At 43.7% G+C, this 17,904-nt stretch overlaps 1 protein-coding gene across 4 annotated transcripts; it reads right to left on the bottom strand.

Moving 5' to 3' along the window:
• Positions 1 to 1,698: 1,698 nt before the first annotated feature.
• Positions 1,699 to 17,533, bottom strand: rab3il1 (RAB3A interacting protein (rabin3)-like 1). 4 transcript variants are annotated; one of them, XM_062547755.1, is made up of 12 exons: positions 17,393 to 17,533; positions 16,705 to 17,127; positions 14,449 to 14,635; positions 14,236 to 14,331; positions 13,838 to 13,915; positions 13,350 to 13,577; positions 11,552 to 11,680; positions 11,266 to 11,378; positions 10,228 to 10,251; positions 9,198 to 9,297; positions 8,464 to 8,530; positions 1,699 to 8,362 (listed from the first exon to the last, which is right to left on the bottom strand). In XM_062547755.1, the coding sequence occupies exons 2-12, from the start codon at positions 16,920 to 16,922 to the stop codon at positions 8,277 to 8,279; spliced, it is 1,326 nt and encodes a 441-aa protein (XP_062403739.1). In that variant the 5' UTR covers positions 16,923 to 17,127; positions 17,393 to 17,533; the 3' UTR covers positions 1,699 to 8,276. The 4 variants fall into 4 exon arrangements, with proteins under 4 accessions (XP_062403739.1, XP_062403740.1, XP_062403741.1 ...); XM_062547756.1 differs by lacking the exon at positions 10,228 to 10,251; XM_062547757.1 differs by lacking the exons at positions 16,705 to 17,127; positions 17,393 to 17,533 and adding an exon at positions 15,226 to 15,339.
• Between the last annotated feature and the right edge of the window lie 371 nt (positions 17,534 to 17,904).

Raw genomic sequence — 17,904 nt, 5'->3', positions numbered from 1 at the left:
CGTGTAAACTGTAAATGCACATAACTTGTGAATGACACATTAGTTGGTCCAGGCTATTGTATCAAAGTCAATTGCTTACATGAAAGTATGGTATGCATAGTGTAACTGGACTAATGCTGTAGGAAGTTCCATTCTTTTGTGTGGCATGACTGCTTGTTGTTGACCATTCTGTTCCTGTTTCTTGCGGCCTTTGTCAGAGCCTGACGTGGCATCTTTCTCGGCCTCTTCGGTGGCGGCCGCCGTGGTGGCTGTGCTGGGCGGGGTGGCTGTGATGTTGCTCATCGTGCTGTGCTACAGGAGGTTAGTGTGTGTGTGTGTGTGTGTGTGTGAGTGTGTGTGTGTGACCCATCCCAGCTACAGAATGTCCCTTACGAACACATAACCTAACAAAACAGCAGCTAATAAAGCACAGCATCAGCACTCACGCCACTACGTGTTAAACAAAAGAAAGGTTGTTTTGTCTGTGCTGTGATCATGGAAACCAGATGGAGACAAAGCGCGGCGCAGGTTGCGCATTAAGCTTGCTGATTAGTTTGCAGCCCGCGATCCCAGAAACCAGTTCATTGTATAACATGTTTAAACACATTTGTTGTTACAGGTTTTTCCCCATGAAAAGTGATCACTTGCAGAGTCGTTGTCAGAGGCCAAGTTAATGCTTGGGTAGGGTCTGTTGGATGAAACCCGTGGAGACCACAAGCGCTGATCAGTCTGTTGTCTCTTTTGCCTGACCTACTCCCCATTCATGGCTGTTGAACCATCTCACATCATCATTTAGAGCTGTGAATTGAATTTTGTTGATGTCGTTACGATATTATTTCTGTAAGCTGCACAAATTCAATCATCCGCTCAACAGCACTCAAATATGTATTGACACGAATGGAACTTTTTCATAAAGTCGACTACAATCTGCTTGTGTGAAATAAATCTTTTTAATTTATTTTTACATATTGACTCAGAATATGATTTATGTTCGATATTGCTCTAAGTGCCCAAAGTTGAGTCGTTTTTCAGTGCATTTCCTCATATGGAGTTTTATGAATGAGTTCTTAGCTGTGAGGCAGGTATACACATGAAGTCCCACTACATCTCAACAATGATAGAATGGCTGTGCTCTCTTTTGAGTTCTCAAAGGTTTCCTAGCTCCTGTCAATATACATCCGAGTTTCAGTCACATTGTTAAGCATTTACACATTCCTGCCTGTCAATAATTAATTGGTTCACTGTGCTTTACGTACTGGAGTCATTCTATTCCTGGGCACAATGGCTCCACATTCCAAGAGTAGATTGCGTGTGTGTGCGTGTGTTAGCCTGAAGCTCTGGTAGGTCTGCTCCATCTGTGTGTGTGTGTGTGTGTGTGTGTGTGTGTGTGTGTGTGTGTGTGTGTGTGTGTGTGTGTGTGTGTGTGTGTGTGTGTGTGTGTGTGTGTACTTGTTTGTTTCCCTTCTACTCAAACCAGCTTTGCAGCTAAGGGTGTGGCCAAAACTTCCTGGCCGTGCCACATTAGCCTTTAGCAAAGAAACAGCCCACTCTGCCTGTCCACCTTGATTACATCAGGGGACATTTCACCATGCCATTGAAACAATGTGAAAGAGCTTCAGGAAACATATGAATGCAGAAGGAAATCAAACACAGAGAATAGCCACATCCAACAGAAAATACTTCATTAGTTGTGCTCAAGTAAGCCCACAAGACACACTCTCCTCTGCTGGTACTGTTATTTTTATTGACCTAAACGTCCACGGTGGCATGTTAATAGTGCACTTGAGTTTAGTTCGTTCTCAGATCATATAAGGCAGCTTAGAACCTATGTACCACACAGGCCCAGAACAGCAACACATTTTTACAATTTACAATAAACATATAGGGTGCATCAAAAGGACTTCTAATGCAAACATACAGACATTCAATCATGCAAGTGTACTCTTCATGTACACAGGGGTTTAGACTTCGGAGTGTGGGGCTGAAACCAGGCTGAAACGTGTCCCCCCCGTACACACAAATATGGCTGTATATCCATGCAAAAGCAAGCCTCTAGGACTGATCATGGCTTGTGTATTTACACATTAACATTCTGGAGTGTCTACAGGCTGTGCTGAAGCAATAATATAGTACCTGTGTACAGCAAGTTTGTAATAAAGCTAATTCTCTAACCACTGCTAGAGACCGAAGGTATGCATTGGTGTGCTGAGGCGATGGCTATACAGATGGTACGGGTTGAGAATGCTCCTTTCTTTCCCGCACATCGGGACTCCCGAAGCATCGGGACTTTAATTAAAACTGCAACCGCAAGGGGGCAACATAAGACCGCCTTATTAAAATGAAGGTTCGGCTCATACCGGAAAACACGGAAAAACCCGAAGACACCGCGCTGGTGACAAGCGGAGAAAAGAGACATCACGCTCGGCATGTCAGATTGCAGTTTCAGAGTTTTCGAATGTTTTACAGCGTACCTCACAGCTGGCTCTCTCACTCGACGTAGCCTATAACTCAGTCAGTCCAGCAGAGATGCCAGAGCAACGTTTTGGTCAATGGAGAGGGAGAGAAATGCTCCGCATATCCGTCTCATTTAATCCGTCTCATTTAATCATTAAAATGAAGGTGATGACTGGCGAAATTATAATCAAACGACGTTTCAATAAACCATTGTTGAAATTAATGAAAATGGTTTTAGAAGCCTTCAATTCAACCTGAAAGACTCGATATAGGCAACCTTAGATTAATTCATTAATTCATTACGGTTACAAGACCGCATTTCCGTGAATAGGCTATTATTGTCAAGGCGAAGACGAAAGAGATGGACAAGATGGACATTTAGACTACATTTATGCTAGGAATACTTAGAAATGTGTAGGCCTATAGGTTATTTTAAAACGGAGGCATGTTCATTTTAACCGGCGACGCTGGGTAGCTTACCCAGCACTTTATCACAGATTTTGTCCCCACCACTTTTGACAACTGAAAATAAAATGTATTTTACAGACATAGGCCTATCTTTAATATGCCTACATGCCTATCATGTCACTTTACTTATAACCGTAGGCTACATGCATGGAGAAGATCACGCATTTTGTAACATTGTAACGATGGTCAGATATGCGATAGGGCAGTGAGGGTGATTCATTGTAACCATCGACTAGTAGGCCTAGCTCCGCAAAAGAAGTTTCTAGCAACTTAGAATATATGGATCTCGTTATGCATGTTCATGTTGATTCAGAGATAGGCATAGACTACCGTGGGCTACTGTGCGTCAATATAACAGCATTTTATCATGTGGTGAATTAGCCTAATGACTAACGTCAGTTTAACATGTCAGAACTTTTGATCGGCGTTTCAAGTGCATGCCGCGAGTAAATGAACATGACTGACTGAATCCTTTATATTTCTTGGCTAAGTGCGAAGAGATTGACACTTGAACTGTGGCGTAACTGGTTGAAGCATCTTAATCATACGTCAGCGACCGGGGTTCAAAACTTACTCTACGCACCTCCGGAACCCATTAAGACAAGGGGCATTATTTTATTAAAAAGTTTTGCGATTTTTTTATGATTGCGATGTCTGCTGAAAAGAAAAGTTAATATGTGAATTCGTGGTTCAGCGCACGCACACACACACACACACACACACACACACACACACACACACACACACACACACACCACACACACACACACACACACACACACACACACACACACACACACATTTTTACATTTACATAATAGGGCTCGGGCACACGCCTTGCATTCTAGGAATGTCGCCGCCATTTGGTAGCGCACTGAACGTAATATCCATTCATTCAGATGCACAAGACAAGAAGCAGAAATATAGTAGCGATTTATTCTTTTCCTCTTGCGATCGTGGGTTGCACTGTTACACCCCACTACACAGCAACATACTACCAAGAAGGCAAAAACTAAGTAACAGGAACACACTAAAAGGCGGGAGTAAATCCATAGTAATCCATAGTAAACTAAGGAGTGAAGCTGCCAATGTGGCTGTGCCCGCGAAGTTTTGATGTCATGATCCCGAGCCCTGTCGGGTGTCTGTCGAGAGAGAGGGGGGAGGGAGGCAATCGTCCTCAATGCCTAGGCTATAATGTCTAGTGAACTGGTTAGACAAGTGTGGGGGAGGGGGAATGATCGCACAAGACAATTGCTCTTCATGAAATGGGTAGTCTCACAGACGTTTGTCGATGTTTAAACGTAGCCTACTACATCACTTGCGAAATCGGACGTGGCACATAGAATTATTAGGCTACTGGATTTAATATAGCATAGACTTTGTTCATCCTATATTAGCCTATATTAAAATGTAATGTGCTGCGGGGAAGCATTGGGGAAGTCAGTTTAAGTTGTCCTGTAACAATTTGCCTCTTATTATAATCAAGAGTAGGCTATGCAGCCACGCACATAATAGTCTAGGTTACGGGCGGATGCGAGCAACCCCATGCAAAAGAAGGCCTTAAGTTAACGGACTGAAGGCCTGTTTACATGTGAAACATGCATTACATCTAAGAAACGAAAAACACAAATATCATGTATTGTGTCGTAAACAGTTAATGACTTCGTGGCCACTATGCGCAACTGCATCGCGCAGTGAGCTGAAGGATAGGAGGACCGACACTTATTAACACAAAGCTTTGTAAAGCACTAACAACCACCCCTCAAAGTTCATTGTCCATAAGTCCAAACAATAAGTATAAAAATCCGACAATCCAAAACGATAACGAGATCTCCCAGAAACGAAAAACAAGTTTGTTGAGTAGCCTAGTCCTTCCAACAATCTCAGCTTTTGCGTTTGTTAGATAAAAGGCATTCTGCCCTGCTGTATTCCAATGAGAAAAAATCATCCACAAGGTAGGCTAAGGGTCACGGTAATGCAGCATGCAGGAATCTATATACGCACAAAACGAATGAATGGGTTATATCGGCCAAAACGAATGAATGGGTTGGGAGAGTCGTCTGGCTGTGTCAGCAGACTGCAGTCGGTCTCGAGGGGTTAAATAGCGCACGTACTTGAATTTTAATCTGAAGAAGACCACACGAAAATAAAATCAAATCAAAAAAGAAGGATTTCAAGTGTGCGAACCTTTTTCCATTTTTGTATGATTTAGCCTACTCTTGTTCTGCACCTTGACCGGGGATGTGCACAAACTTTTTTACTACACTTGAATTTTAAACCAACTCTTCTCTAGCCTATATCCTATAGCCATACTTTAATAATCAGATGTTATGCTCATTTTTGTAGGCTACACCTCACCGGCAAGCACGCACGCAAATGCTGCTTTTGCACATCTACAATATTGGCCAGGCTATATAGAATAGGTTTTTAGGACTGTATTTTGCCTTCGTGCAACTTTAGTTGTGCTCAATCTAAATTATTGTCAGTAAGGATAGGTCATATTACCAAATGGCGAACCTCGAAAATTATTTAGGATATAGAGCCGTGTCCATTACGCATGCAGTTATTTTTTAGGCTATTGTTTTATTTGAGTGTTTTTGTCTACCATGGCAAACATAGTTGAAACGTTCGCTCTAAACTTATGTATTTCCAATCGGCTTTCACAAAACCGATGAGGTCCAGATCTCAGTGGCCTCATAGCTGCTTACAGCCATGCATAGTAAGCCTAATGATAGCCTAATAGTTATGACATTAATAGCCTATTAATGACCTCATGTCGCAATGGCACGTTGTTTGAAAAAAAAAAAGTTAAATAGGCCTAGGCCTACCGCCGAGTGGGGATATGTCGGAATGAACAGCGGATACCAGCTGGGTTGTAAAACATTACTGTATTCGTTGATCTTATCGATGCAGTCCTTGCGGCCACTTCTCCCCATCGAAGGAAACTTTCTGTTAAGTGTTGACAACACAAAGGCCTTCACGTTGTGTGGCAGTGGTCTATATGAGTAAGCGCTTATGCTCTAACCGCATAATAAAAGAAGCACCTGCATTCCACAGCAGTGCTTATGGCAAGGCTATTAACACCTGTCACTGAGCTATGGACAAGCAGTTATGCTCGAAAATTATCATAATCACAGACACACCTAATTGTATGGCTCTATGTTTAAACACATGAAATTAGCAAGCATTTCCTCCCGAGAGCAGCAACGTTTGCTTTCTTTTTCTGTCGGTCCGCGGTTGCTTGGTCAATTGCGCAGCAAATTATCAGATCACCGGACCTAATTTCACTCCATGTCTCGCGGACCAGCAGCAGTCTCCACGTTTCGCGGCCCATAGTTTGAGAAACGCTGCATTAAAGTGTCATTTGGTTGTAGGCTATATGTTTAGCGATTTCTTTGTGTGTTGTTCATTGTATTGTGTGTGCATTGAGTAGTTCCTTAAAATACGGAACAAAGGGCGTCTGTTCAATACGGAAGAAGACTAACTATTAAGCTACCTAGGCTATATATTTCTTATAACGAAACGCGAAGAAAAAATACGAGGACTGACCGTCTCGTTTCTCCGCGTTTCCCCCAATACCATGGCGACAAAGAGAAATAAATATGATTTGACATTTAAGCTGATTGCTGACAAATTTGCCACACAATTCGGGAGAAGCAGCGGACAGGAGCGCCACCACAACCAAGCACTTCTAGCCCAAATTAACATGGCAACATTGCCTATGACTAAAGTGTCTAAGTAGGTTAGTCCTACATCAAAACAGCTTAGAATCAATCAAAGAATCAGCTGTGTCGGCGTTAGGCTGTAGGCGATTTTCTATAACCACTTTCATTCATTTCAACAATGGTTCATTGAAACGTCGTTTGAATAATTTCGCCAGTCATCACCTTCATTGTAATGATTAAATGAGATTAAGGAGTCGACTATTGACGGATATGCGGTCTTCATCATTTTGAAATGCGGGATGAAACTTTCTGCCACCTGGTGGTTGTTTGGGTACATTGCCTACATTGCCAAAAAATCGGCTTGACGGCCTGCGGGATCTCTTCGGGAGTCCCGCGGGAGAAGGTGCATTCTCAACCCGTACCCACTGTAGGAGACAGCAATACAAACGCTAAAGCTACTTATTCATTCATCCCATAAACAACATTTAACAAGACATTTAGCTTAACAGACTTACAAATCTAAATGCATACATATTTAGATAAAACAAAAATAATAATAACAATAATAATAACACAAGGAGTTTGAACTGAAAGACACCTAAATGCCTATTTTCTATTATATTTTCTGGGCAACATTTTGTTCTAAATTGTGCATCTATGAACTATAACAGAACTTGGCTGATCTTGAATAAACACACTAGTTGGCCATCATTCACTGACAAATTAGTTCTGTGAGTTCTCTACATGGAACTGGACTTGTCTCTTATTCCGTGGTTCTGATTCTGTTCCAATTCACTTGTCATGTGCAATCTATGTGCAGCCTGAACCTCAGGGAGGGAACTTCATAGTAGTGCTAACTAACTAGCAAGACGATGCTCAAAGCTCATACCAAGCCCTTGGCAGCCTGGTGAGCTCTCAAGGCTAGAACACATGAGACATAAGGGAATGTAAAGGCAACGTTAGAGGAGTGTATGGAAAAAGCAGCATCGTCCCGATTTGAGTGCTTTAGAATAAGGAGTGTGGACTCGATGTCAGTAATGCCTAAGGATGCACCCTGGTCTGAGATGGTCGGGGTGATGCTTTGACCTTTCAAACTTCACAGCAGTAACACTTGGTCAGCTCCACGATGCAACATGCAAATGGACATGTGCTGCGTCAGTGACTCCTGACATGAGTAAACTTATCTTCTTATCTACTGCATAGTTATAGCTATGCAAATATTTCCCACTAAACCATTACTACTAATGCCGTGCCATTGTGTACAAGGGGGAAATATCAAAAGCACAACGATTGCGATTTTGTGAGAAGGAAAAATGAACACTGTCTCAGCAGCGTCTCTCTTCTCCTAATCTCTCTCATTTCTCTTCTGGTCTAAATGCTTTTCAGTAAAAAATCTGACATCGAAAGCCTTGCAGACTTATCGTGACTAGATCAGAGAGATAGGACATGTCTCAGCTGAGTCAATAAGCTGTCCTTGTTGCACCTTAACATAAACTCACTGAATAGGTCCTGTCACTGCTGTCATCTAACACATAACTTACAATCCACACTGTCTGTGTATCATAACATTGACAGAGGACTCTGGAGATATAACTATATTGCTCGCAGCCCATTGCTCCTTCTGTGTGTGTGTGTGTGTGTGTGTGTGTGAGTGTGAGTGTGAGTGTGTGTGTACGCTGATTGTGCTCAGAGGATGATTTCCACCATTTCCTAGCTCTCATCCATGAAAAAGAAACCCAGTTTTGCCATGGTCATCTCCCTCCGCAAGCGCATAACTTCCCAAAACATCTGCTCCACTACAGAGGGAAAAACGTAAATAAGAAAAAATATATATGGCCTTCCAATATTGTATTTCATGTATCATAAAATATGTGTAATGTTTACATTTGCAACTCACCATCCTGCCTCACTAAGCCTTGTTGGATGTACCTTATGTAGGTGAAGAAGTTGCACACCGCTGTGATCTGAAAATAAAATGCATTAAGATTCTCATCTCATTATAGTTAGAGACAGTCACAGGCCACATAAATGTAGCTTAAACGACAAAAAGCTAAACAGAGCTTGTACATTATAAATAAATTAATGTTGACTGATAATAAAATGTAATTGTTTAGACATTCAGCAGGTATAAATGGTGCTTGTACCATAAGAACAAATACATATTTGTTAAAGGGACACTTCACCGATTAGCATCAAGCTTTGTATCTTGTTTTTGTTTGGATCATGTTTTTGAATGGTCGTGCATCATTCTCTCAGTTTGCCTTGAGACGGGAGAAATACGGATTTCAATGTTGGACTTCCTGCTTTCAATGATGTAAAAATCATCATTTTACATCATTGAAAGCAGGAAGTCCTATTCATGGGTTTCATTGAAATCCGTATTTCTCCCATCTCAAGGCAAACTGAGGGAATGACCATTCAAAAACATGACTGGTTTTCTAAAGATACCAAGCTTAATGCTAATCGGTGAAGTGTCCCTTTAATGCTAAAGTTGAAACGTGTGATTACAATAGAGCAGGACACATTCAGCTGGTGTGAACAGAATTCGCAGCATAAGGCGCAAGTCATATGACTTGATACACTACCGATGACTGGTGATAAGACCGAAAGAGTGTGGAGTAGAGGGGTTACCCGAGCTCGGCTGGAGGGGGAGATGTAGTAGTAGCTCTCTTTGTCTCCCAGTTTGATGCGATGGCGACAGGGCCGGGACATGCCACTCAAGGCACACTTCCTGTTAGAGGAAGGGAGGGCCACACAACAACAACATGGGATCAGATCCTCTCTCTCTGTCTAGGGTCAGCCCAGAGAGGGAAACACACACACACACACACACACACGAGAGGGAAACACACACCCTCACAACACACACACACACACACACACACACACACGCACCCTCACAACACACACGTCCGCGCACACACACACAGCCTTACAACACACACATGCACATACATCTTTACAAAACACACACACAGCCCACAGAGGGAAACACAAATCCTCACAACACACACACATGCACGCGCGCACACACACACACCCCTTTACAAAACACACACCCTCACAAAACACAAACACACAGCCACACTGCAACAGCATGCAACAGACATCGCCGGACGCACACCGGCAACACGTTTGGCTAACATTCAGTTAATTCAGCTCCGACAACACATCTCCAAACAGAGGATGCGTACAGCACAAACCACAAAAACACATTTATCTTGTATGCTTGACATTCACAAGGGGGGAAAACATTTCAGAAGAGGTGGGTGTTAATCCTGGCCTTCATGGCCTGAAGTTGAGTTAGCGACAGCATGATGAGAGACAGTCAATGCACGAGCGCGCACACACACAGACAGACCAACATCCAGATCCTGCCCATCAGAACACACACACACACACACAGACTGAAGGCCTGGTGGGTGCTTGAGGGTCAGGTCATACAAATGCACAAGCACAGGTAAATGTCAATGAACAAACTACGTGGCAGTTGACACGGCAGTGCAAAACCTGTGTGTGTGTGTGTGTATGAGTGTGTGTGTTTGTGTGTGTGTGCAAGAGAGAGAGAAAGAGAGAGAGACAGAGAAAGAGAGAGAGAGTGTGTGTGTTAGTGAGCGTCAGTCTGAAAGGAAAAGACAGGATGATGTCCCAAATCACTTACGTCTCTATAGCACCTCTCCAGCCACTGAAAGAAACAATTTCAAATCGAACTGGGATTAAAAAGCGTGATGTGGAGCAGTGATTTCTACTGATTCAAATGGAAAATGATTGGGTCCTCCTCTGCCATGACACAGGCTTCCTCTTTTGGGTCATTTTAACTAGTTGCCAAGTGAGTTAAATTCCAAAAGAGATAGGGAAAAAAATCTCTCAAATTATTATTTTGTCATTTTTCATTACAAGTTATTAAAATTGATATGTTTGAATCATTACTTTCCCTTGAAGGTAAACACTATGTACAGTATACACAGTATTTATGATCTCCATGACTACAAAAGAGGAATCCTGGTTATTATATGGCCTATCAAACAGACTACTAGCAATGGGGAAGGAGTAAAGCTAAAGAACATACGTTTGAAAGACTTGAGCCAAACACCAGCAAAGAGCGTGGGGTTTGTGTTTCTACTGGGCAATACTTGATTTGATCTTCTTAGAAGCAAAAGAAGTGAGAATTTTCTTAACTATGAGTAAGTATTTGGCCCATGTCTAATGCAGGCATGCACTTAACTGGCAGTGGGATGCAACTCATTGTGCAAGAGTGTAGGAAGGACTACTGGAAGATACTACAAAAGGTTACTGTGACAGTAATACTATGTTGTACTAGCAAGACGGCATTTTCCACAAATTGACAACATACAACCACAGCTGTTGAGTCTTTGGGAAGGAGAGGTGAGACCCTCAACAGTTACCTGTTTCATAGCCCAAAAAATGTCTGTGCATGTAAAACAATTACACATTTAATTCTACACCAGATTTACAATTAAATGAATATGTGTGTGTGTGTGTGTGTGTGTGTGTGTGTGTGTGTGTGTGTGTGTGTGTGTGTGTGTGTGTGTGTGTGTATTTGTGTGCGTGTGAGTGTGTGTGTGTGTGTGTGTGTGTGTGTGTGTGTGTATTTGTGTGCGTGTGAGTGTGTGTGTGTGTGTGTGTGTGTGTGTGTGTGTGTGTGTGTGTGTGTGTGTGTGTGTGGACTTTGACTCACTTGGGTCCCCCACACTCAATGGCTGAGGCCTTCACCAGAGGCAGTGCACTCATGGCCACCGGCTCAATGGTCAGAGAATTGCTCTCCACCGCACTCTGCACTGACTGAGACAACTGGACAGAGAAAAATCAAATAAGTAGAGTGACATTAGACAAAGGGCTTGCACATGGATGAGTGGATGAATACGTAGATAGATAAATAGATAGATAGATAGATAGAGAGATAGAGAGATAAATAGATTATTTGAATATACAGACAGATGATTTGAATATACAGACAGGTTTACCTCGGAGCGGTTGAAGGAGAGGCAGGGCCCGATGTCCTCTCTGTAGACCCGGCTCATGAACGCAGAAGAGCGGGCCAGACTGGGGGCCTCTCTCCAGGACAGGAACTCCGCATACAGAACTGAATCCACCTGAGAGAGAGAGAGAGAGAGAAAGAGACAGTGTGTGTGTGTGTGTGTGTGTGTGTGTGTGTGTGTGTGTGAGTGAGTGAGTAAGAGAGAGGGAAAGAGAGAGACAGTGTGTGTGTGTGTGTGTGTGTGTGTGTGTGTGTGTGTGAGTGAGTGAGTAAGAGAGAGGGAAAGAGAGAGAGAGAGAAAGAGAGAGAATGAGAGAGTGTGTGTATGTGTTTGTGTGAGAGTGGGAGAGGGAGAGGGAGACAGAGAGAGAGAAAGAAAGAAAGAAAGAAAGGAAGAAAGAGAGAGAGAATGAAAGAGAGAGAGAGAGAGAGAGAGAGAGAGAGAGAGAGAGAGAGAGAGAGAGATCATGATTAAAATCTGACTTCATAAGGTTGATTTCCCAGACATGGACTAATCCTAGTCTCAGACTAAACACATTTTTACTGGAAAACTAGAACTAAGATTAATCCATGACAAGGAAATCAGCCCTCAGTGACCCGCAGAGGAAGTGCTATTGACAGAAAGGCCAGGGTGACTGACCGAAAGAGAAGCCAAGGGAGCGGCAGGGTGAGTGATAGAGGGAAAACAGGTCAGCACTATACATCATGATAACTCAAAAATAAAGGAAGTTCTCTGTGTAGGTCAGCACTGTGGTTCAGACTTGTGCTGAGACAAGGCCAAAGTGACACGAATTCTCTTGCGAAGACCAAATCCAGACTTTTAAGCATAGAACATAAAGAACATTCTTCTGATAAAGAACATTCTTCTTCTTCAAAAACAAATGATCCCCCCCCCCTATACCAAGAGGCTAAACACAGCTCCTAACTGGTTTATTTAGGACAGAATCTTAACAAATATGATTAACTTTAGGACACCTAAGAGTAATTAACAAAGCATTAAAAGTACTCAGAAGTAGTCAATTGGACTCCAAACTCACTAAGACCAATTCACACACAATCGAGAAGCAGCTGCTGGTGGACGATTGGCTAGTGGACATGAGTGGCAGGGGGTTACCTGGTGACAGTGGGCCCCTGGCACCTCCCCCTGGCGTGGCCAGTAGGGCTCGTAGATGACGCTGACCGACTGGCCAGGGACCAAACACAGAATCAGTGACAGAAGAGCAGGAACCGCAGACTGAGAGATAGAGGAGAGAAAACAGGAACAGAAGAAGTGCGGAAAGAAAGAGAGAGAGAGAGAGAGAGAGAGAGAGAGGTGTGTGGGAAAGATCAAGAGAGTGAGTGAGGAAGTGAGGGAGGGTTAGGTTAAGTCACACACAAAGAGATCAAGAAAGAGCTGAAGTGGGAGAGAATCAGAGGAGCAGGAAAGAGTCCAAAGAGTCCATTCACAGAGACGCACTGAACGAAGACTTATGAGACTTATAAGACTTGTTCGACACTGTTGTTAGGCTCGCCATGCATGTCTGTCAACCCAGGAGAGGGCAGGGGGACCAGAGAGAGGATTAAACATGCATTCCGGATCATCTGAGCTTTCTGACCGAGTAAAGCCAGATGTGTGCTTCTGCCATGGGTCGAGGTGGCACCACTGGCCGTGTTTGATGGCCTGCAGAATGTGTGTGTTTTGACCTGCAGAATGTATGTGTTGGCCTGCAGAATGTGCGTATTGACCTGCAGAACGCGTGTGTTGGCCTACAGAATGTGTGTGCATTGCGCCACATCTCTCCTACCTCCTTGTCCTCCTTGCTGGCTGCCTGCAGCTCCGCGGAGCTGCCCTCAGCCTGGCTGTGGAAGCCGGAGAGGATGCTGCTGGCGCTCTTGTTTCGGGTGTGCCCCCTCAGTGCACCTCTGGTGCCCGGGGACTGGAGCTGGGGGTGCAGCTGCCGGTTGGGGGAGGAAGGGGTGGATGTCAGCACCAGGGTCTTCAGGGCGGTCACCTCGGCCTGCAGGACATCAATCTGGACAGAGACAAGAGAGGGAGGTGTGTATGTTTGTGTGTGTGTGGGGGGGGGTTAGACTGGAGAAGATGTCTTCCATATGTGTGGAAGGCTGTGTCATGTCTTTAATGTTTACAATGTGTTAGTATTACTTCAAAGTCAAATGACATGGCAATTGAGGATGGATGTGGAAAGACAGAGAAGAAAGTTATCACTGACAGAGGGAAGGAAAAGAACGAGAAAGAGAAGAGAGAGTGGGAGACATGGGAAGAAAAACAAACCTTTCCCTGAGCCTCTTTCAGTTGTTTTTCAGCTGCTGCCTGTTTCACATTAGCTTCACGCACCATTTTATGGGCCTCCTGAAGAGTGGGCAGACATGAACATATGCAGGGCCCTGTGAGTGAGGCTTATCGGAGCGGTCTCATGTTTATGTCTGGCACCAGTGCTAGTGCTCCAAGCATCTTAACCACTCCAACTACACAGCAAAGCGGTCAACCAATTTCACTTAAAAAATAACTTCTTTGTTAAATGGTGTGGGACCGTTTCACAATAATTACGTTACATATTTGCTTTGATATCGGTAGGTTTTTATGGTCTTTGCAACGGTACCAGTGATATAACCTTTTAAAGGAGAAGGCAGTTGACGATGCATAAAGCTGCAAGACCAAGCTCGGCTTACCTCAAAAAGGCTGGCAGTGAGTTCTTCCAGCTCCAGCTCCAGCTGGGTGCGAACATGAGAGAGGCGTTCAACTTCCTCTCCCTTGAGTTTCAACTCCTATTCAAATGGGCAAGAGAAAAGATAGGTGTTTGTTTTGCGACTATTAGACAAGAGAGAGTACATAGTGAGGAAGCTGACTGTGTACAGTGACAATATTAACAAACGTTACAGCACCTTCTGAGCGGCATCCAACTGCTCCCGAAGAAACTCGGCCCCTTTCTCCCTTATCTCTATTGATGAGCTCCGCAGACGGGACACGTTGTAGTGTTCCCCGCCACTGGAATCCTCCTCCCCCTGAGGCATCGCCGCAATCTGTCCCCCTCCTGCGCTGAGTCCCGGATCTGGATCCAGGTCGACTAGCCTAAAATACAATATAGTATTGAGAAGATGCAGCCATGATGAGCGGTCGGAGGTGACGTAGGCTACAGGACAGTGCAGTTAGCACTAGCCACTGTCCCGTACCACTGTCCCGTCGCTGACTATACTGTATTGAACGTTAGACAAGGCAAATAAGCAGAAATGGTACTAACAGCTATCTCGTATAGGGTCTAAACGTAAACGCGTAAACGCAAACTACGCGCGTATAGCTCCATTACAATATCCAAGTGCTGCGATATCCAAAGTTTGTTGTAAAGAGGACACACTGTAGTTTTACATAACTTTCAGGATAGGACAGGCTTTCATGGAAAACTTGAACTCCGGTTGGCCGGATATCCCCTCGCAGACCACCCCAGTCCTTACCCTCAGATACGTCGGCCACACTAACTTATCCCCGCGGTGTCCACGGAAACATCCGTTTACGCCCTGCTCTAATAGGCGATATTCCTCAAATCTCAACTCAGTTTGGAATGTCACCCTCTGGTGAGACACTATGGATAAAGCTGTACATGCAAAAATGAACCCGATGGTAGCATACTGCTTGCAATTTTACGTAGGCACAATGTAACCTACATTTACTTATTTTTTCAACGGGTTACGCGTTATTGTCCGGCCACTCCGATCTTGACTGAAGTCATCCTCCTATTCAGGAAAAACAATCTCTGCCGACGACTGCTGTCGACTATCTGTCACAAGTCACATGACGCAGAGTTTGTAAAAACTCAGCCTCTCCCGGAAACATGTGACCAATTTGGTCTTCAAACGCGCAGTAAGGCTGCCTTAAAGTAACCTAATGTGTCCCACTTCTGAAAAGTTCACTTTGTTCTGTCTGAACAGCTCTTCCTTTGAGAAATTAGTTTCCAGTGTCTTTCATCCTAGTCACATGAATGCAATCCACACTGTTCACAGTGATACTGTTATCGCTCAGCTCTCTTTTGGGTCTGAATTTAAAGCTTATGGTGTGAACTACAGACTACAAATATCAGATCACATCAGTGTTTAGTTCAACAACCATAAATAAGTATTATTCCCATTCAGCATGACATTTGTCAGCATTCTGACAACTTAACACTACTTACTGTATAAGAAATTGTCCCAGTCTGGTATTATAGTACAGAAGAGTACTTTGAAAAAAAGCTACATCATCATCAGTTGCCAGGAGTGGACTTGTGGACTTGGTCATGTGATATGCATTTGTAATGCAGCCTGGGCTGCATGTGGCCTAAAAGTGCTGTTTACAATTTTTGTTAAAGGTCTTAATTAGATAGAGAGCATCACTGCCAGTGTAAACAGGCCGTGTGTATTTAGTTCTTCTTTGATCAGTGTTTTATTGCAAGTAGGCCAATAGAGATCATAAACAAACACTTAAACATGACTCAGGATGCACAAGATACTTGAGAGAGGTTAGCCCACAGGTTCTTTAAACTTATTCCATTGCTGGAAACTGATATTTTGTGCAACCTTGCAACTTGGCAAACTGTTTGTTCTCTCTTTTCTAAAGCATACCTACAGGACTGATGACACTCACTAGGAGACCAACGAACGTGAGCCAGCTAACCAGCCAGCCCATAAGGGCTGAACAAAGTGGTAAAACTGAAGTTACAGGCCCTGGGAAACTATGACAGCCCATATCACTGCAGGTTGTGTGGGAAAGCAGTATAATCAGTAAACTACTGGCACGTCCACCACACACACACACACACACACACACACACACACACACACACACAAAGGCCTAGCTGTACACAGTGAGTATACAGCTGTGCAGCGATAAAATTCTATATCTGCTGAGTAGCTGTTAAACAAACATACAGTACATACACACACACTCAAAGGCCAAGTTGTACACAGTGAGTAAAGAGCCGTGCAGAGATAAAACTCTACATCGCCTGGGTACTGTTAAAAAACATACAGTACACATACATGCATGCATACACACAGTCACACACACCACACACACACACACACACAGTAGCTAGCAGAAACATAACTGTACAGTGAGTAAATCTGCTGCTATCGTTCAACTCAAGATAATACAGGCTTCTTTTTTACCTCCCAACAGGACATCTTTCCTCTGCTGTCTTTGAGACGGATTTGTACTTCGATGCTCGCTCTTCCTGGGTGTCCACTTTGCCAAAAAACACAGAGGAAGAGTAGACGGCAATCCTTGACCGGTCAGACACCACCACCTCATACCCCGGGCCAGATGGGGCAATCGTAGATGGAGAGGGGGAGAGCTGCACCCTGTGGATCCCTTCGAATACATCCATTTTCCAGACACTGAACCCAGGTCAGTCAAGGTCATGGATGTGGTCTCCTTTGTACCATGGCTTATTCAGCTTGGTTTACTTTGTGTCAGAATGTGTCTTTTTCTTGAAGCACAATTCAGTCAAATGGACCACTTGTCCAGATACTTTTTTTCTTCTTCTGATGGACTCCACCTTTGGTCTTATCCAGGAATGTAGCTTCAGCCCACTGACATGAAACAATATGACACAGCATGACTTATTTCATGACAATAAAGGACACAATTTGTAGCCTACCGTTATCAGAGATTGGTGTACAATCTGAATTAGGCCATAATATATAGGCTATAGCCGTGTTTGATTAAAAATGTTAAACGCAAACTACCCAAACGTACCCCACCGAAACAGGTGCGTAATTTGAACAAACATCGATGTCAGTAAAATGTGTTGTTGTGCTAAAATTTAAGTAAGTAGCCTACTACACCTACACTTACCTTTCCACAAACTTTCCAGAATCTCAAAGGCAGTGTTTGATTGTGCCCATCAGATATGCCAGTGCAAGTCTCACGCGTGCACAAAATGATCTGCAGGCTAACGTTACTTTCTCTAGTACAGCTTGCTTGCTTTAAATCTGCTGTTCAGTCAACGTTTCTCGAACATGAGTCTGCCGGACTTCGTTCACTCGTGGTTAAAGGGTTAACCACCACCTCCAGTTCGGTCAACCTGTGTTTCGCATTCTGTCCACCAGAGGGCGCAAGTGTGTGCTAGTTTCCCTGCTGCTCCTAATTTGGTCGGCCCCTCTCAAGTACTCCTACAGAATTCCCTTTCATTCTCTTTGGATTAAAGGTGGTGAGATTTGATACACTTCCTTCATCAGTGATACAAACAGAAGAAGCAGTAACATCACATAACTTATGATATACATGCCATTGTTTCCTCCACTATTAAGATATTATTCTCCTGAGTTGGTGCATGAACACAGGGTGATTTGCTCAGATTAACTAGT

This window comes from Sardina pilchardus, chromosome 10 (genome assembly GCF_963854185.1).
Source record: "Sardina pilchardus chromosome 10, fSarPil1.1, whole genome shotgun sequence".
Lineage (NCBI taxonomy): Eukaryota > Metazoa > Chordata > Actinopteri > Clupeiformes > Clupeidae > Sardina > Sardina pilchardus.
Note: the sequence above shows the minus strand (reverse complement) of the source record. Positions and strands in the feature narration are given on the sequence as shown.

Coding starts and splice junctions, on each gene's coding strand:
- rab3il1 (XM_062547755.1), bottom strand. CDS start 16,922: ATGGATGTATTCGAAGGGATCCACAGGGTGCAGCTCTCCCCCTCTCCA. Junction 14,332..14,448: donor AGTTGGATGCCGCTCAGAAG/GTGCTGTAACGT, acceptor CCATTTGAATAG/GAGTTGAAACTCAAGGGAGA. Junction 8,531..9,197: donor CCCCCTCCAGCCGAGCTCGG/GTAACCCCTCTA, acceptor TTTTATTTTCAG/ATCACAGCGGTGTGCAACTT.